Source organism: Thermobia domestica, chromosome 8 (assembly GCF_964235325.1).
Source record: "Thermobia domestica chromosome 8, izTheDome1.hap1.1, whole genome shotgun sequence".
In the NCBI taxonomy this organism is placed as follows: domain Eukaryota; kingdom Metazoa; phylum Arthropoda; class Insecta; order Zygentoma; family Lepismatidae; genus Thermobia; species Thermobia domestica.
Window position 1 is genome coordinate 93,678,934 of NC_137461.1, and position 21,000 is coordinate 93,699,933.

The 21,000-nt window shown below is 37.6% G+C and overlaps 2 protein-coding genes across 2 annotated transcripts in view; both read right to left on the reverse strand.

The window, feature by feature from the left end:
* Window positions 1-8,827, reverse strand: part of LOC145693082 (bolA-like protein 2) — a 60,528-nt gene extending 51,701 nt beyond the window's left edge. Inside the window, exon 1 of the mRNA XM_081768765.1 lies at window positions 8,696-8,827. Coding sequence (XP_081624891.1) covers window positions 8,696-8,758 — 63 coding nt within the window. The 5' untranslated portion in view covers window positions 8,759-8,827. The remainder of the gene's footprint in view (window positions 1-8,695) is intronic.
* The window catches only part of gny (ALG6 alpha-1,3-glucosyltransferase garnysstan), a 31,503-nt gene extending 22,669 nt beyond the window's left edge, over window positions 1-8,834 (reverse strand). The window contains exon 1 of the mRNA XM_081768763.1: window positions 8,696-8,834. The gene's annotated coding sequence lies outside the window, so the exon portion shown is untranslated. The remainder of the gene's footprint in view (window positions 1-8,695) is intronic.
* Between the last annotated feature and the right edge of the window lie 12,166 nt (window positions 8,835-21,000).

Below are 21,000 nucleotides of genomic sequence, written 5' to 3' on the forward strand. Positions count from 1 at the left end.
ATCTTCAAGGTTGTATCCGGAAGATTATCGCTAAATATATAAACGAAACGAAATACAGTATTAGTTATGCCTGTACTCATAAACTTCAAGCTCCTTCCAAATAAAATTAGGAGATTTTAGAAAATGAAACAATCAGAGAAACCAGGCCCAAAGTACGTTTCTAAATCCGCTACTGATTATTTGTATAAATTAGTATTCAAGATTGTATCCGGAAAATTATTGCTAAATCGTTGCACAGCTACAGTATAACAGAAATGTGGAAGTACGGTTAGACGGATATATTGAAAAACGTACGCTTTGACGGATATATAGAAAAACGTTAAGTTTAACTTCTGCGTTAGAAGCTAGAGTACTACGCTCTTAGAAATGAAACAGACGACAAACAGAAATGATATCGAGAAGAAAATATATCGATAACTCAAAAGTTAAAATAAAGTTAAATAGCCTCTAAAATTGCCCCCAAATACTACATTCTTCATGTTAGCTTTAATTCGTAAAACATGTGCTCCATCCATCTTGATGGTGAATTTTAGAGCGAAATATGGCATTTAGGTCATGGAATTCTTATCTAAGTATAGAATATACTATAAGAAAGCTATTTAGATTGAAAAATCATGAAAATGAAAAAAGCCAAAATTTCCAAAATTCTCGTTTTTTTTTTCCCAAAAAAAGCCGGCTTTTATGTAAAAAAAAAAAAAAACCATCAATTCAAAAAAGCCGGATTTTTTGCATCTCTACCCATACTTATTCTTTTTGCTGAAAAAAAAATTTCCTTCGATATACAGCCTTCCAAAATGGCCGCCCTCCTCTCGGATTGCTCGAAAAACTTAAAATTATGTCAAATTAAAAGTTTTGTTGTAGAGAAACGAGTGTACTTAGTACCATAATCGCAATAGCAGGAAGAGTATAAAGTTGTATGTTTCGGTGGAGAGCCAAAATTCGTCGATTGGTCCAGTAGAAATCGCGCAATTCACTCGAAATGTTGCCAACTTTGGTGAAATTTCTGCTAACTTCAAACATTTTTTTTCTGTTCTCACGAACAATATCAACCATCTGCTTCTAGCATCGAAATCTACTCCATACGGTCTCTTGAAAATGTAAAGGACTTACGTTTTTGATTATTACATTCCTCGTTATAGCATGATGAAAAGCTGAAAATTTCATTAAGATGCCATGTTTGGACGCCATTTTCTCAAAAACCCCACCTTTTAAAAATCTGATTTTTTTTTTACATGTATTGGAGAAGTATCTAAGTATTTAATATCCGTTAACCGTTCATGCGGCTGCAGCCCCAAACATTCGCAATTAATTATTGAAATTTTGATTTTTGTACTGGAAATGTAAATATTTCCTACGGGCATTTAGATCCTATACACAAGGCGAATTGAAAGGGAGTATGAAAATTTTGAGGGATGAATCCTGACATCAAATACAATAGAAAAGTTCCTATAAAGATGAGTCGAATTCCGCTTCGTATTCGAGTTACAGGGTTTCCAACTCGAGATCCAAAATCGGCTCGCGACAATGGAAAATAAAATATAAATTTCGCGTTAAATCAGAACTATGTGTTTAAGTTATGATGAAGTTCAGAAAGTTGATTTGTATCAATATGATAATTTTTACGTGCGTTGCAATTCGGTTGACAGTGTTGCCAACTTGGCAAAACTTTTGTTTCCAAATGACACTACGTGGTTTTTATTTGATATTTGGTATTCATTAATGATTGTAAACATCACATGAAGCACAATTTTCCCCACATCACCACAGTTTTCGAAAAACACATTTCATTAAAAGGTTTATCTCGTGCGTTACTGATAGTTTGCATTATTAAGTGTGAATTTCACTTGATGTTTGCCATCATTAGTAAAACCAAAATATCGAATAAAAACTACGTCTTTGTAGTTCTGCTGCAACCACGAAACAGTTTATTACGTGATTCAGTCGTGAACATCGTCCTAGTGTTCTCTAGAATTATGAAAATTGTTTTCACTGGTAACACAATATTGTAGTGCACTAGTTACAGTGTTTGTGTGAATAACAATGGAGAAGTCCTATCATAGTAAGGACCGTATTAAATGTGTTGATTATTTTAAAAGGCATAAGATAACTGTGTACAGAAAGAATTCTTGACAAAAATTTTATCTTGCGGTAAAATATATATATTGCGTACAGCGCGTCTGACAAAACATAGTATTAGGAGAGGATGATTATTTGTGTAAAGGGTGCTTTGAATATTTACCGTGAACAACATGAATGTGTGTGAGATATTGGTGACCACGAAAGAAGGTGTAAATATGAAATTATGCACCAGCAATGTAAAGAATTTGTTCCTCTGAATGTAGATTTGGAAACCATTAACCAGACAGTTAACATGCTAAACATGAATGTGTCGCCATTAAAATCAACCGTTATCGGTGAAACCTAGACTACGGTGAAGGATTCACCTCTCAAAATTTTTCATACTGTCGTTCAAATCGCCTTGTGTACAGGACACAAATAATCATCCTCCCCTAATAGTACGTTTGGGCAGACACGCTGTACGCAATACATCAAGATGGCGGACGTTTTTTTTTTAACGATCAAGATGGCGGACGTTAAGTAGTTGCGTGCGTGAAGCTCCCAGTTAATATCAGTTTATGAAGCGCTCTTAGGAAAAACTGACTGATTTTTTTTTTAACAAATAATAATCTTAAAGTAGTGAAGTGCTGTGTACTAAGTTTTTTTTTTTCTTTCTTTTTGTTGTTACTAATAGGGCCTACCTATTTACAAAATGCCACCTAAAGGCTCAACAACTCCACGCGATACAAAGGCGTCAAGTCCATCAAAAGAAGACTTTATGAAACAAATTTGTAGTGAAGTGAAGGCAGCAGTACAAACACCGGAAGTAACAAATGTGATTATAGAAGCTATTATTGAGACAGTAACGAAAGTTGTGGTGCAGAAACTAAAAGAAACTATCGATTTTAATACAGAAGTAGTAGAAGAAATGAAGGCTTCAGTGTCAGAGCTGAAATCCAAGTTGAAGGAAAAAGAAAATAGAATCGCTTCTCTGGAAGAAAGTGTAGTTGAACTTGAACAATACCAAAGGAGAAACAGTATAAGAATTTTCGGAGTGCCTGAAAAAGAACAAGAAAATACAGATAACGTTTCCTTGTCAGTCTTCGAGACTAAACTAGGAATTAAACTTGAGCCTACGGATATCTGCAGATCTCACAGAATTGGTCCTAAAGTTCGTGGCAAAACAAGGCCTATTATTGTTAAGTTTACGAGCTACAGAAGCAGAGCTTTGGTCTTCAGAAACAAAAGGAAACTAAAATCCAGCGGAATCACCATAAGAGAAGATCTGTGCCAGTCAAGATTACAACTCCTTAAGATGGCGACAACGAAATTCGGTACAAGGGACGTATATACACAGGATGGGAAAATCGTCATCATAAAAGACAAGGTAAAGCATTTCATAACCACAGCTAAGGAACTTCAGTCGGTGTAATTACACAGAAGAACAAAACTGGGAAGTGCTTTTATGTTTCTTTCTATTATTATTATATTTTTATTTCACTAATATTTTTTTAACCAATGGTTAGTGCCGTCCTTCTTATAAAGTGCAAGGCAGAAGTACTACCTCTGTGTGTAAAAACTGACTCCCCCTTTGTACATTATCTCGTTTTGACTGCTTATATTACCAGCAACTTTCTGTACAAAATAACTTACTCTTTAATATTCATTATGTGCAGACAATCATGCTTAAAACATTATTACGAAAATGTTTGCTCGAAAATGGACAATAAACTGGAGCGTGTTTCATATATAATGAATATCTTATACGTTGTGTGCTTATATTCTTTATTTAGTGAGTGTGTTGCATTGTATCTAAAATGTTATAGTGTTGTTGCTTGTGGTTTCCATGATCTGTGCCCCTTTTCTCAATCTAAGCCACCGATGGAAGCCCTTGTTCATTTGCAGCCTGACTGCAACTGTACTGTAGATACTCACAAAATGTCTCATTACTGCTTTTTACGTTCTTACTATGTAATATCGTTTAAATTGTTTTATTGTGTCTTAAGCTTACTAAGTATGAATTCTCGGGAAAATGTAAGAAGTTCAAAATATCCTACAAACTTCTGTCTCATATCTGAGGTAAGTGCCAGGAGGATAATCACTGGGTTAGATATTATAATATACATAATACGTACCGTATGTCATAAATGTAACTATGAGTACGACTATGGGTAACTCTACTGGACATTCTCATATTCTTGACCTCTCTGTTATTAACAGAAACCGTGCTGTGGTATGCACAATACCTGCAGATGTCAAAAGAAAATTTACCGTTATGCATGCTAATGTTCGCTCACTTCTTCCGAAAATTGATGAAGTAAGATCTCTTATCGCTACGAATGAATGTGCTATATTTATTGTAACTGAATCATGGTTAGATAAATCTGTTAATACTGAACAAATTGATGTACAAGGGTATTCCGTTTTACGACAAGACACGGGCAGGGGTGGGGGGATAGTAGTATATTATCTTAAAAACCTAGAACTTATAACTTTTGCATCCAGCTCTGGTGACGGATTAGAGAGACCAAGCATAGAATTTCTTAATTTTACTGTAAAAATAAACTCTTATTCAATAGGTTTTGCTGCATTATACAGATCACCCAATATATCGTATACTTCACTATCAATTATTGAAGATATTGTCATCGAGCTCTATCCACAGGTCGATTCTCTGTATTTAATTGGCGACCTGAACTGTGACCAAACTTGCATAAACAAACCTGAAACGGTATATTTAAACTCAATATTAAATAGGTTAAATCTTATTCAAATAATTAATGAGCCTACCAGGATAACTGAAACAAGTGAATCTTTGTTAGATGTTATTGTTACTGATAACAGAGACAGACTGGCGTTGCATGGTGTTAGTCCCCCTATTGGAAATTCTGATCACTGTGTTATATACATGGTTCTTGATATTAATAAACCGCCTAGCCCGAAACCTGAAATTCTTAGCTGTCGAGATTATGGTAGTTTTGATGAAAATCTTTTCTTTAGCGATGCTCAATACATACACTGGGAAAACATTGAGTCATTTGAAACAATAGACGGTAAGGTTTCCTTTGTACAGGACGTATTAACACATATATTCGATGTACATGCTCCTATTAAAAAGATCAAGCTTTCTAAAACTAAACTCCCTTATCTCTCAAGTAATACCAAGCTATTAATGAAATTGCGTGATCGAGCACATCTCAAGTTCAAGCGTACCAAAACCCAACAAGATTGGGAAGAGTTTAAAAGGCTTAGGAACTTTACAACGTCAGTGGTTCGACAAGAAAAAATTGCTTACTTCTCTTATCGTATTAAAAACTGCACTGCAGTTAAAGACAAATGGAAAGTAATACAAGAGCTGGGTCTTTGTAACAGGAACAATGATGTAGCACTTTCCAGTGAAATCAATGATCCAAATGTTATTAATGATCATTTCGTCAGTCTTCCTGGTTTGCCTCCTATTAATTCTGAGAGAGTTGACAATCAAACTAAGAAATTTCTGTCTAAAAAACATCCACAGCTACAGACAACATTTCTATTTAACCCAATAAATGAATCCGATGTGAGAAAGGCGGTACACAGCATAAAATCTAACTCAGCTGGCCTTGATGCAATAAGCACTAAAATGATCAAATTAGCGTTGCCATTCATACTATCACCTCTAACGAAAATAATTAATTATTCACTAGTTAACGGCTGCTTTCCTACTGCCTGGAAAACAGCAAAAGTGGTACCGCTACCAAAGAAACCCCGCGTAACTTCCTTAAACGAGTTACGTCCAATTAGTATCTTACCAATAATGTCAAAGATCGTAGAAAAATTAGTAAACCAGCAATTATACGACTATGTAAATCATAATAATATTATCCCTATTATTCAATCCGGTTTTCGTAAGCATCATAGTACTGTCAGTGCGATGCTCGAGGTAACAGATGGGATATTAAACGCAGTTGATAACTCTCAAGTTGCAATCATAGTCCTCTTAGACCTAACCAAGGCCTTCGATCTAGTTAATCATAACCTGTTGTTGGCTAAACTAAGGTATTATAAATTTTCTGATACCGTCATAAACTGGATTGAAAGCTACTTAATAGGCAGAAAGCAACAACTATATCTTAGGACAGCTCAAAATCCCTTATCTTCGGCACTCGTTATAAACAAAGGAGTACCTCAAGGATCAATCTTGGGTCCCCTTTTATTTTCTATTTACATTGCTGACCTCATAGATTCCATTAAATACTCTACTGTGCATTGCTACGCGGATGACACACAACTTTGCATCATGTCATCACCACAAAATATTGAACAAACTGTAGAACTTGTTAATCGAGATTTGACCTCTGTATCTGAATGGTGTACTGATAACGGTCTTGCCATCAACCCAAGTAAGTGTACATTTACGATTATAGGAACCTCACAACAGTTGAGTAAAATCAAGGCATCGGATCTAAAAATAAAAATTATGGACACTTATATTTCTTACTCTACCCATGTGAAAAGCTTAGGACTCATATTGGATAAGGAACTAAACTATAATAATCATATATCTACTCAGTGTAATAAAGCTATTACTTTATTACGTCGACTTTACAAAGCCAAAGACTTTCTATCTCAGTCTATGAAATTATATCTCATACAAGTTCTTGTTTTACCGTTATTAGACTACTGTGACGCTGTATATGGACCATCTCTCTCTGTTTACAATTCTAAAACTATACAGAAAATACAGAACTCGTGCATTAGGTTTGCCTTTAACTTAAAGAAATCGGAACATATCCTACCAGTGCTAAATAGAAACGACATTTTAACAATGTCGAGAAGAAGATACCTACGCTATAGTTGTCTGATATATAAAATCCTTAAAACTCAATCCCCACAATATTTATATTGTAAATTTACAAAGCGGTCACAAATTCACTCTCACGTTACGCGTAACAGTGAGAAATTCAATGTACAAAGGCTTAAACTGAAGATAGTGCAAGGATCATTTTCTAGAGCAGGTCCGAGAGTATGGAATGCGATACCAAAAGCTCTCACGGAAATAAAGTCATTTAATTCATTTCGAAATTCATTAAAATCACATTTGATGAAATCCCAGCGACTGGCCTCTGGCACTTACGACATGTACAGTTTTATGTAAGAGCTTAGTTAAATCCAACAATATCGATACTTTTTATTGCATATGTCACTTGTTTATTTTCTGATTTATTCTTTTACTTGTATTTTTTTAAAGTTTTTTTTCTGTTCCTTTTAATGTGTAATGTTTAATATTGTATTCTTTTGACAAGGGTTAGGTGGTAGAGCAGCCATGGCTGAACCTCGCCCGCTTCAATAAAGACATTTTCATTCATTCATTCATTCATTCAATACATGTATTTTACCGTAAGATAAAATTTGTGTCTAGAATTCTAAATGTGCACAATCCTCTTATGGCTTTCGGCATAATCAATACATTTAATACGGTCCTTACTGAAATAGGAATTCTCCATTATTATTCCAACAAAAACTGTGTTGGATCATGAGTTATATTAATGCCCCTTTTCAGTGTTCTAAAACAGACCTATACGTGTAGATTAAAAATTGGGGTACAAAAAATTATTTTACACTTCCCTTAGATTAAATATCATAATATATACTGTACACTGATACCATCTTGAAAGTTCCTTTGCGTATTATTTAGTTTCTCGCCCAAATCTGATTACGGTTCATTATTTGCAACTGTCATGTAGTTATGTGTGTAAATACAGTGTGGACGTATGGTATAAAAATTAGTGCATAAAACACGAACCAACTTGTGTTAGGTGGCCAATAAAAAGCACGAAAGCTGTCTAATCGAGTCATTGCAGGAGTGCAGCAAACGGGGCCCAAGGGGTAGGAAGGACGTGCCTCCGTAGGGAGCAGGCGCGTCAGTGACGCTGAGTATACCCATAAAAAAGGTCTTTTACAATGGCTAACGAAAATTCACAGTAACGGACTCCAAACCCATTGATGAATTCAGGGGAGACACTAAACACCATCCGTTTCTTCAAAACGTCTTCCTCTGTGAATTAACATATTTTACCTGTAAATTTTCCATAAAGTAGCTCGCATATTCTTAATCTGCGCTTAAACAGAATCTACAAGCCACGCGATCTCCGACTTGGTCGAGGCACGAAATTCCTGAGGAATCATAGGCTGAAAGGTTATAGTTAAGGAGCCGTACTTCCCATTTAGGGAAGGACGAGAAACGCCATACTTTCAGGAATTATTCATTGACTATCTAGGATGTTAAAAAGTAGGTAATAGACTGAGTTCTTGCCCTTGTACTTAGGGTGTTTAGGTAGTGCAATAGTAAGATGTATCCTCGTGCACGGGAGATGAGAAGTAGCTGTTCTTAACTATTACCGGCTGAAATATCAGATCTGGAAGTTTAAATCAATGCGCTAGCAAACTTCAAGTCAGTATTAATCACTTACGAATACACAACATCGTAATATAACTTTTCTTTTAAATATAACCCTTGCGTTACTTCACCTCCTTACTGACGAAATATTCCTCCGAATATTTCCATACTAGGTTCCTTTATTTAAAGCCAGCGAAAAAATAGTAATTGTTACAAAGAGAACAATTGTAATGCTACGTTAAGAGGCAATAAACTTACCACGTGTATAGCTTGAAGTTCCTTTATCAGCTTGTCTTTTATGTAATCTTCTGTATATGCCATAATGTCACGGAACACTTTCTTAATTCTTACTTCAAACACAAATTGTCTAATAATAAATATATAACTTATTCAAATCTCATAGTTCATACATTTCTCCTCATTCGGCACTTTTTCTTAAGAAGTACAATTACGAAAATCATAAGGATCATTTCTAAAACCACATGTTACTCGCTCCGTACTTTTCTTTCATTTAAATTAACCATAATGGGCCTCATTTTGTAAGGTCCGCCGGGCAATAGAATTACGAAACCACATACGGTATTTAGTTTACATTTGTTAAATAATAATAATAATAATATTAATATTAATATTAATAATAATAATAATAATAATAATAATAATAATAATAATAATAATAATAATAATAATAATAATAATAATAATAATAAAGACCGTAGTTTTGAGAAAAAGGAATAAGGACTGAGGTGCCCAATCTTTTATACGCGCCTGAGCCATAGGGCAAAAGGGGACACTTCTCCCCCCACTTCCCAGACTGGGGGGGGGAAATAGCATTTTGATCCAATATGAAAGATTGGGCATTTTGAAACAATATCCACAAAGTCTTGTCTTTCACGGAAAACTACATCTCAAATACAAAGCACTGAAATAAATTGCTAAGTCTTTATCGTATTTAATTCTCTCTCTCTCTCTCTCTCTCTCTCTCTCTATATATATATATATATATATATATATATATATATATATATATATATATATATATATATATATGTGTGTGTGTGTGTGTGTGTATGTGTGTGTGTGTGTGTTTCTGTGTGTTTTAATGGTGTCAAGTTTTCATCTATAATGTTCAAGATGGATATGCTTGAGTCAAAATTAGTGAACCATACATAAGCAACAGCTGGAAAAGAAAAATTCAAGATTCTCAGATTTTGGTAAACCATCGATACAAATAACTAGATCTCAGCATTCTTTTAATGCTAGGTCAGTTTTGAAATGCACATGTCCAAAACAATGTGAAGGATTAAAACAACTGCAGATGGAAAAGTGGGTACAATAACCTGTCAATCACATATCCTCAGGGTATCCTGTGCCGCAGTAGAAGAAAGAACATGGTAGAAAGCGAAGTAAGGTCAACTTCTGCCGGTGTCCTGTGATGCGCTATTTGAAGCCAAAGAAAAGTAGAGGAGGAGGGTGGGCACTTCTGCTATCAAGTGACAGTCCATGTTGATCTGTTGATCTTTTAACTTCCGAACAAAGCAAGTATACGGTAAAAGAACCAGTAACATCTTGCTGGCTTGGATTATATTCGTACAATTGCACATTTGGATGGAAAGAAGGCTACGCACACGCATCATTCTCACTTCCCTCCTCCTCTTTTATCTCCCCTTAGGGCAATCACGCGAAAGAAGTACCATGGCTGAACCTCGCCCGCTTCAATAAAGACATTTTCATTTCATTTCATCTTTATAGGCCTAGTTTTCTAAAAATTGAGACAAGAAAGAATGCAAGAGAGTTGTCATAGTTTTGAGAAATTATGTCTATATTTCTGTATCATGCGAGTCCGGCTGATGTTCTTTAATATCGTATTTTGAATTGTGGTGTGTGTGTTTGAGTCGAGACAAAATGTCTCTCTTGAAGTATATTTTTAAAAACTCAGTTGCAGTAGTAGTGGAAAGAAGTGGAGAGAACTCCTCACGTGTGAGTGCTGCGCAGAGTACACTCGAAACTGGTGAATCATCTTGTATCAACAGTGAAGATAGCATTTCCAGTGTAACTATGGAATCGAGACTGAGAAGTTCAAATGTCAATAATGTGTCTGACAAACAACAGCTATTTAACACATCGCACGTAGACAATAATACTATAAGTTATACAGAGAAATATCGTGTTTCCATGACACAATTGCTCTACAGGAAGACATAAATTACCTTACAGGCTGGTGTGAAATGTGGCACTTGAAACTCAACAGTAAGAAATGTGACAGTATTACTATTACTTCGAAGTATCCTGTTCCCTCCACATACCATATCAACGATTCCCCTATCACACATTCTGCTAGTCATAATGATCTTGGTGTCATCTTTGATTCAAAACTCTCATTCTCCGACCACATCTCCTCAATACTAAAGAATTCAATGCGCATGTTGGGACTTCTTTATCGATTCACCGAACTACGCACTGTTTCTTCATTAGCAACTTTTTATAATACTTTAATAGCGCCCAAGATCGAATACTGCTCTCCCACATGGGCCATGGCAGCGCCTACACATCTCTCCAGACTTGATTCTGTTCTCAATTTCTTCTTCGCTATAGTCCGTTTTCGTGTTCCTGCACTTCGAATATTATCTAAGAAGGAACTCTTGCGACATCTTAATATTCAGACCAGGAGCGTCATTTCAGATTTTGCTTGGGGGGCAAAACCCCTTGATATAAGTAAAATTTCGCGTATTTCACTGATTTACTACTATTTTATTGATAAAGTCTATAGAAATCTCAAACTCAGGGGGGGGCAATTGCCCCTCCCTGCCCCCACTAAATGACGCTCCTGATTCAGACTCCTGAAGTACGTAGAATTATCTCTGACCTGAAATATCTACATAAAATAGTCAATGGAAACTTAAGATCGGATATATTACCTCAGGAACTATCCTTACGTGTCCCTTCCCGCATCACCCGGAATACCCACCTATTTCATCTTGCCCGTCCTACGTTGGCTGTTATACAGAGGTCTCTTTTTTTATAGACTACCAAACTGTTATAATCAAGTAACAACTGATGTGGACATTTTTGCGAGCTACCCAGTGTTTGAAAGAGCAATTAAACGAGCTTTGACGGAATAGTTTTACTCTTACACTCTTTTTTCTATGTTGTTGTTATTGTTGTCTTGTTTTTTTCTTTCTTTTGTTAGCATGTCCCTGTGTAAAATGGCAAAGTTATGCTGTATCTGGGAATTTGTTAAATAAATAAATAAATAAAATTGCAAGATATTAGTGCTTCCAATCAACCACACGATATTTCTTTCCCTCAAGTGTATTCCGGTAAAGTACGCCGATGCTTTCAGGCTTGTTGGTTTGATAACTACCCTTGGCTTCATTGGGATCCATTATCAGAGCGGGTGTTTTGTTTCATTTGCATTAAAGCAAAGGAGAAAAATCATGTTTCGTTTTCAAAAAAATATGGACGAAGGTTTAATAAAAATGGTTTGAAGAACTGGAAAGAAGCACTTGAAAAATGTTGTTGTCTCGAAAATTCTCATGTTCACCGAGAAGCAGCGTTAAAATTAGTCATTAGTGAAAAAGTGAACAAATAAATAGCCGAAAATGTGGGGTTTGCTCAAAATGCTCTTCTTAAGGTGATTTCCTCAATTTGGTACCTGGCGAGACAGGGATGTGCTGTACGTGGACATTCTGAGAAAGCATGAAACTTATACCAGCGTCTGCAGTTGAGAGCAGAGGATTCTGAAGATTTAAGTAAGTGGCTTCTTCGTCGAAATAAATGGTTCGGCCATGATATTCAAAATGAAAATTTAGAACTTATTGCGCAATTCGTTCTTCGTGGCATAGCATCTGATATTAAACGGCAAAAGTATTTTTCTCTAATTGTTGACAAAACTTCAGACATTTCGCGTCAGGAGAAGGTGAGCTTGTGTATTCGTTATGTAAATAAACAGGGATCGAATTACTGGGGTGGATGAGGGGGATTTTCAATCACATTTTGTTTCCCCTCAATCACATTTTGTTTCTCCCCAAAGTAATCAACTGAAGTATCCCCACCGGGGATGCTCACCTTCTCCCCCAAACTATGCTTAGTACAACGCAAATTTCACTGATTTTTGTCATTTCTTGTAAGTTTAATCTGCTAGGCGTATTTCGAAATGAGCGATATAAACCATTCAGTTTTGGTTATTTCTAATTTCCCCATTATTTTCGCCGTTGCTAAGTTGAATTATATTATTATGACTACAATTGTTACTTGCAACCGTATCCTCGTATCGTTGAGTTCGTCGTTGTTCGTGAATTTTAATGTACTAATTGCGCACAATAAAATCACATATGGATTATAAATGCTCTTAACGGTTGGCTAAGAAGAACTAAACAAGTAGCTTTATCCACCATACTTTGCGAAGGTCGGATGTGTCATATTCATCCTACACATTTGTATAGATTATAATCTTGTTTTAATTTTTGTTATATTTCATTTTAGTATGCAAGTTTGCATAATATTCATAATATTCAATAAATAGAACAAGCAGACTTAATAGAACTTAAGCGAACTATTATTGCCTGGACATCACTGTCTTTTACAGTTTACAGAAGTGAACTTTGGAAACTGTACTCAAAATCTGAGTTATATATTATCTCTTTGCTAATGTTAACATACATGCTGGGAATGCGTCCGTAGTGAGCAGACACCTTTGTGAAGGTAAGCGCATAATTGGAGATTTGTTTCAGCAATTACTAATACGACTTATTCTCCGTGTCTGTATAAACACTTCAAGTGGAGCGGGCTTTTTAAAGTTAACCCTTCAGTTTTCCATCTTTCTTTTCGCTGTACAGTTTGCTGTCTACGCCAATAATGATATCTGAAGAACTTCAATGTAATGTTTATACTTCGTTTGATAACGTAGCACATAGCGAATCATCTCAGCTGTAACCTAACAGTAAAGTAATTGTAAGTGTTGACTTCCTGAGCTCCGTCAGGGAATCGATATTTGAAAAAAAAAAAATCGTGGAGAGTGCAGCATTAGAGAGGAGTAGAAGTGCAAGCTCGAAATTTGAATTTAGAGTTTTAAAATATTTGGTCTTCGATTTGACTTTGTCAGAAATTGGAACTAGCAACAATCCATTTCTCGTATGATAGGCTAATACGTAGATTTTTTTAAAATACGTCCAGTTTAACTGATAATTTTAGTGGTTTTCATAATACTAAAATACAGGGTGAGGCTTAAGTCGGTTAACACTCCTGTGCACATGAACGGCTTGGCATTCACGCTCGGTTCATAGTATATGTTGTTCGGGTGGGTAATGGACCATATTGACAAGCGGTTGTCATGGCGGCCATCTTGGATCCAACTTTTTGTTTTTAAATGTGAAGGGGTGTGTGGGGTATCATTTCACACGAGCTCAATCTCAGGAAAATAGCGGTGCAGTCCATTTTCGCCTGCCGCTAAGAAATTATTGCGTCACAAAGGGTGAAAGTTTGGTACTACAGCATGTTTTCTGTGTTCCACGTGATGTAAGATGTCGCTAACAATCCCAGAAAGAATCGAGATCGTGGAGAAAAGTGGTGGACGATCTACCAGGGTGATTGCGGCTGAGTATAATGCATCCCACCCAGAGAGAGAGGGAGAACATCTCACACGTTGAATGTTTAAGTTGTTGAAGAAGTTTCACGAGACGGGCTCGGTGCAGGACAGGTTGATCTGGACGCCCACGGACCGTTACTGCCGACGACAAGGCGACATAAGTGTTGGTTACTGTTATGAAAAGTCCAAAACGCAGTTCTCGTCTTGTGGCATCCATAACAGGAATCAGTCAACTATCAGTGGTACAGGTGTTGCATGTGAACAAGTGGCACAAATACAAGCTGCAACTCCAGCAGCGGTTAACGGAGGATGATCCAGACAGGAGAGTGCAGTTTGATGAATGGGCCACAGAAAGGTGTGAGGAGCACCCCACGTTCCCACAACATGTTCATTTCAGTGATAAGGCATTATTTTTCGTCCACGGAGAGGTCAATGAACAAAATCATATATACTGGAGTGAAATAAACCAGGTTGGCGCCAAGTAAGCAAAGGGTGGGTTGAGAAAACGTGATAGTGTGGTGTGGTATCTGGGGGACGCGCATTATTGGACCGTACTTCATCCACGGCACCCTGACTGGTGAGAAATATCGTGATCTGCTCGAGGATGATGTGTTATCTGCTCTTTTGAATGAGGACGGCGATTCCCCATCCATTTTCCAGCAAGACGGGACTCCAACTCATTACGCGTGACGTTCACGTCAATGTCTCGATAGACAATTTCCGGGACATTGGGAAGGGCGATGGGGACCAATGGAGTGGCCACTATAATCCCCAGATCTTCCGCCGCTCGACTTCTTCCTCTGGGGCCATCTGAAGAACCTATTTTATCAAGAACCCATCTGTGATATCCGCCATCTGATGCAACAAATTCTGCAATGTTTTGAAACCGTCGACCCTGGCATGCTGTTGCGAGTCCATGCTGAATGGCAGAGGCGCCGTGCAGTGTGTCTTCTTTGAGGACAGTACATAGCTGCCTGAGATCGAGCTCGTGTCAAATGATGCCCAACATGCCCCCTTCACATTTAAATATCCCAAGTTGGATCCACGATGGTGGCTTCCAAGATGTCCGCCATGGCAACCATGTCGTGCAATATGGTCCATTACCCACCCGAACAACATATACCATGAACCAAGGTGAACATCAAGCCGTTCGTGTGCTACAGGGGTGTTAACCGACTTATGCCTCACTCTATAGGTTTTCTTTCGCAAGGCTGTGTTTAATAACGCAAAGTGGAGATTTCAATATGAGCGGAAAAATTAACATATACTTGTGACTAGGGCTATCAATCTGCCGAATTATTAAGTAAACAAACCTTAGAGAGCTACGAGCATAAAAGTGAGTACACATTCAGAAAGGTTAGATGTGGTGTGTGTATGTCAAAAAATATGCGTATACATAGTTATTGTCGTAGATTTATTTAATTAATAAATCTCTTATTAATTACAGATGTCATCATATTTAATAAGGCAATATTGTCTCATTTTGCATTATTGTACCTTCAGATTCTACGTCCCGTTGGCCTAATTTTATCCCCCCCCCCCCCAATATAAATTATCTAATTCTCACACTGTAAATAAACCATTTAAGTATACGAGGATTTAATCGGTTTCTATAAAGTAGAAGGAATGGATACATCTACATTAACAGCAGAGATTATAGATGTGCTTACGAATGGATCTATCATTACAAAGCTGCAGGGGACAGTGTTATAATGGAGCTAGTAATATGTCCGGTTGTTACTCTGGAGTCCAAGCTAAAATAAAACAAGTGCAACCAAAGGCGCTCTATATTCACCGTACTGCCCACTCTTTACATTTAGCTTTACAGTGGGCAGCATGACAAATTCCTTGTATTAGAGATGTTCTTGAATTCGTGCGTGCGCTTGTAAATTTAATACGTGACTCACCAAAGCGTTTAGGTAATTTTACGAACATTCAGAAGAGCTTGTCGGAAACTAATTACAGTTGTTCTTCAAGTGTCTCGTTGTGACCTTTATGTCCGAACAGATGGACTGTGAAAGCTCTGTCATTCGACAGTGTTCTGGAGAACTACGCGCCGTTATTGGAAACCCTGAAAAATATACATCATGATGATACAAGTACTGGTGGGTCTGTCGCTGGTAGCGTGATGCGTAACATGAAGGATTTTAAAACATTTTTCTCCATTCAGGCCGCTAAGATTGTATTTGAGCTTTGTGAAAAATGTGTAAACTTCTACAACATCCTGCTTTGTCTCTTTCTGAAGCTATTGACACAACGAAACGAACAAGAGATATTCTCACCAATCTTCGAACAGATGAACAATTTGACAGGGTTTGGACTAATGCCACGACGAAAAGAGAGTTGTTAGGCGTGGAAGAACCAACTCTGCCGCGTCAGCGAAAAATTCCGAGACGATTGGACGATGGCTCTCCAAACCACACTTTTAATGATGTGAAACACTTGTATAAAGTAAAACTCTGGTATAGACTATTGGATACAGCTTGTGGTGAGATCGAAAGACGATTTGACCAACAGGACATGAATACAGCGTTACACACAGAGAAACTTATTGTGAAAGGCGCGTGTGATATACAATATGAAGAAAAACTTAGATATGTATTAATACTGATTGTACAGAATTGTGTCACACAGAAGAATAAATAAAACCGTTTATCTTTGATGTAGTTGCGGAAGGGCGCCTTACGTAAAGAGCGCACTGTATTATCACGTGTTCTTTACCAATAACAACTGTAAGAATTTATTATTTAAAAATATCTTTATTTATAATGTGATGTTTCGGAGGGCGCACCGGGACACGTCCCGGTGGGCCAGCACCGGCCTGCTTGGCTCCACATATCTTCAATAGGAATGTTCATTCCTTTTAGCTGTTTAATTATTTCTTCTGTTATTCCTAGACCAGTTTTGTCTGTTACCGGTACGAACCAAGGAAGTGTTCGCAAAATTTTAAGAGGCATTCCCCATTACTGTGTCAAACATGTACAAAACTAACGATTATTATTATTTGATCTGTAGCAGAAATATCTATGCCGCTGCAAAGAAAACATTGAACGAGATACCTATGGCTAGTAATTTGATAACTGATAATGAGGGGAATGCTCTGAATTTCCTGAGTGAGTATTATACTGAATGTGAATGAAGTAGGTTCAAGTACATTCTCAGGTGAACACAATTTTATTTTTCCTTGTAGGCCTATTACGAAGCATTATATTTTGATAATATTCTTTTATTTTTCAAATTTTGCCGCCCATTTAGACTTGCCACCCTGGACGGTAGCCCGGGTCGAGCCCTCCCGCGCTGGCCCTGGTTTTAATTACTTATTGTATTATTTGCGTTACGATTCCACCCGCAAATTTTGTAAAAAAACAATATGCGGAATGAGGCAAATGATATACGCAAAGTTATAATTTTATTAACTGGGGGTTAGAGGGGGTAGTTACTTCCCTGAATTTTCGGAATGGAAGTAAATACATACTACATTTACTTACTCCTCCATCTCAGTATGTAATATATTTACTGTAGTTAATAAAGTTATAAAATGTGCATAATGAATAATTGTTTACCATGAAACACTATATGCAACAAGGTGTGTATATTTGGGACTTCTCTTTTATGTCAGTCTTTTGTCTCCTTGGAAAAATCCTAATATCGCACATGTGTACAGGTATATTTTCTTGAGAGTACAAATATGCATTTTTATTGAAATACTTCTCTCGCAATATATAGAAAAAATACCTTCCTGGCAACATTCGGTCGGTTTTTAATCTAAATTTAACCCGCCTTATGCAGAGTCGTTTTGACGTATAATTCGTGTCATACTAAAGGAATGACTACTGCAGGAAACATCAGGGTGTCCGGTGAGGAAATACAAAGATTTTGGGAGGTGATAGGGGAGGTCATTCTAAGCCAAAATGCCTATATGAACATAGGGTCTAATCCCCTTCCTTTCGGAGATAGGGGTGAAAGTAAGTGTTTGCCGCTTGCACTTCTCAAGTTCCGTGTGAAAGCTTATAGAATACCCTGTGGTTGGTTTTACGTTAAGTATTATACCTCATTTTAAAGCTACTGAAACAGGCTTTCAGACGATATACAGTTTGTCCACGTACTGCATACAAGAGGGAAATAATGGAGGGAACATTTTCGAATTGTGCTATAAAATTCCCTTTTTCAAACAATTTTTCGCCATTCTTGGGTGGAAACACTGGCAATAGAGTAGCAGGATCTAATTGGGGGGAAACGATGCTGCATACCACAAACCCAGGTGAAATGTCAATGTAGTGTCTTCGTTAGAAAGCAGAGAACATTTCTTACTAATCACTCTATTACAAGATTCGTATTTGCTATAGCTTATAGTGGTTACTAATGTTAATAAACGCGTGTTTAAGCAAAAGTGGGAATACAATTCTATTCTCTAATATCGACAGCTCTACTTTTCTATCCAAGAACAACGTTATAATCGTGTGAACAACAGATGGTAGCAGCAAAGTCCACGTAAAGTGAAGTACTCGTACAGTTGTCGAGATCTGAGCATCCAGTGCAGTACAGTTGTCGAAGGCGGTAAATAATTATTTCTAGTGCACGCAAACTTTCTGATCGTCTTACGTACATGCAACAGAGACGTTGCCACGGTTCGGCCCAAATTCCTGGAAATGTTTTGGCATACCTTCTATTATAAGCTGCGTACCGCAACTCACCAGCTTGAGGTGCTCTGCCCCGCAGAAGTTTTACAATAGATTAGAAATTCTTCAACGTCATGCTATCAGACTCGCATTTCGCATAAAACTACCGTACCCCAATGATGACCTTTATAATAAGATTGATTTTTCTCCGCTTGTCCAACGCATAGCTCTCTTACGCCAAAAATATATAGCTAAATGTCTTCATTCATATAAAGATATATTTCTCGACACCATATTCACGGACTTGGAACAAGACTCTCAGTACCGATACTGCTATACACCTCTCAGCATCCTCCATACCATTTATGCTCGACAACTTCCAGATGATCATCATCATGTAAGATTTTTCCGACGACAGCTCATTCATGAAAACATTCCTCATCTCTTACCATTATAGCACTCTCTCCCACAACACTAATAAGGGCTTTCCCCTGTTTCACATCAATCTTGAGTCGCCCCAAGACAGAAGACTAATCAGCATTCGTCTCACTAACTTATTTCATTGTGTTGTGATGTGATGTGCACTGCATTCATTATCATGAGCATAAAAATCTTCCCTTACAATGCGCTTATATTCATTAGCGCTTTTGTATACTCGTATTTTGATTATTCATATATTTTGTTGCTTTCTCTGCACCTCTTATTTATTTTACGCACTTACACTCTTATTCTATTTATGTATTAGTTTAGACATTATTACTGTTCATAACGTTATATTATTATTTTTTAATATTATTATTATTATTTCAATAAACGTATATGTGTTTGCAACATTTTGCTTTTTTCTATATTGTTACTTATAAAAGTTTTCCTTTGACAGCTCACTACCCAACTAAAATGCAATCAAAAATAACTGATGCTCCCACATCCCAGGCCAAGAGAGAGGGCGAAACCCTCTAATGGCAGTTCTTCTTATTCCCACATGTTGAACGACAAAGATTTCTAACAAACCTGTCTCTCTCAACAAAAAAAAATCACCAGCTTGAAAGTTCCTTTGCTATTTTGTGTCGTGGATTCATGTGATAGCTGGAGTGTCGAGACCGTTAGTAAGTGTAGTACAGTGCGTGTTTGTAGTAGTGCTCTCAAACGGGTCGGGTTGACCCGACCCGACCCGTGACCCGACCCGACCCGAGTCGGGTCGGGTCAGCTCGGGTCGGGTTACGGGTCGGGTCGGGTCAGGTCAACTCGGGTCGGGTTATCGGGTCGGGTCAGTCGGGTCAGTTCGGGTCGGGTTGTCGGGTCAGGCTACTCGGGTCGGGTTGTCGGGTCGGGTCAGTCGGGTCAGCTCGGGTCGGGTTGTCGGGTCGGGTTATTCGGGTCGGGTTGTCGGGTCGGGTCAATCGGGTCAGCTCGGGTCGGGTTGTCGGGTCGGGTTATTCGGGTCGGGTTGTCGGGTCGGGTCAATCGGGTCAGCTCGGGTCGGGTTGTCGGGTCGGGTCAATCGGGTCAGGTCGGGTCGGGTTATCGGGTCGGGTTATCGGGTCGGGTTGTCGGGTCGGGTTATCGGGTCGGGTTGTCGGGTCGGGTTATCGGGTCAGGTTGTCGGGTCGGGTTAGTCAGGTCAGTTCACTTTGGTCAACTGAGTTTAGGTTGAGTTTAAACTCGGCTGGAGTCGAAAGCTGCTGTTTTTCACTAGCTGCCTAATTAAAAATAGCAATTTTCAATTGATTTTATAGAAACCATAAATCTATTTTGAACACTTGCAGCTAGTGTTTTTATGATAAATGCTTATTTTTCTACTTGTGTGTACTTTAATTTTTAAATGTGGAAGATTGATTTTACCAATCGACTGTAATATTAATATCTACGCCAATATGGAGTCTGGATTTAGAAGAAAACTAGAAGTTGTTTAAGCAACGCCAAAAGAGATATTGGATATGGACGACCAAGCCCAAGCAGGGCCGCGGTGGCTCAGTGGTAGAGAATTCATCTCTGGTGCATGGTGTCCAGTAGCGTAGCTAGAGTTTTTTTCAGGGGGGGGGGGCAATGAAGGGCCCAAGAGGATTTTGAGGGGGACATCTCCAATATATATATATATATATATATATATATGTGTGTGTGTGTGTGTGTGTGTGTATTTAAGGTGAATGTTTCCATCTTTATTGTTCATGATTTTACTCTTTGAAAAACAGTGAAAATATAAGAATTTAGTACCTCAAACAACTAGGATTCATTAATGCAATTGATTTCTAATATAAGTAAATAGTTATTTAATCATGGCGTTTAAAATATGTGTAGCTGGTTGACTTAAGTGGAAGCAAATACACTTTTACAGGTAAAGAAAATAACTTATAGGT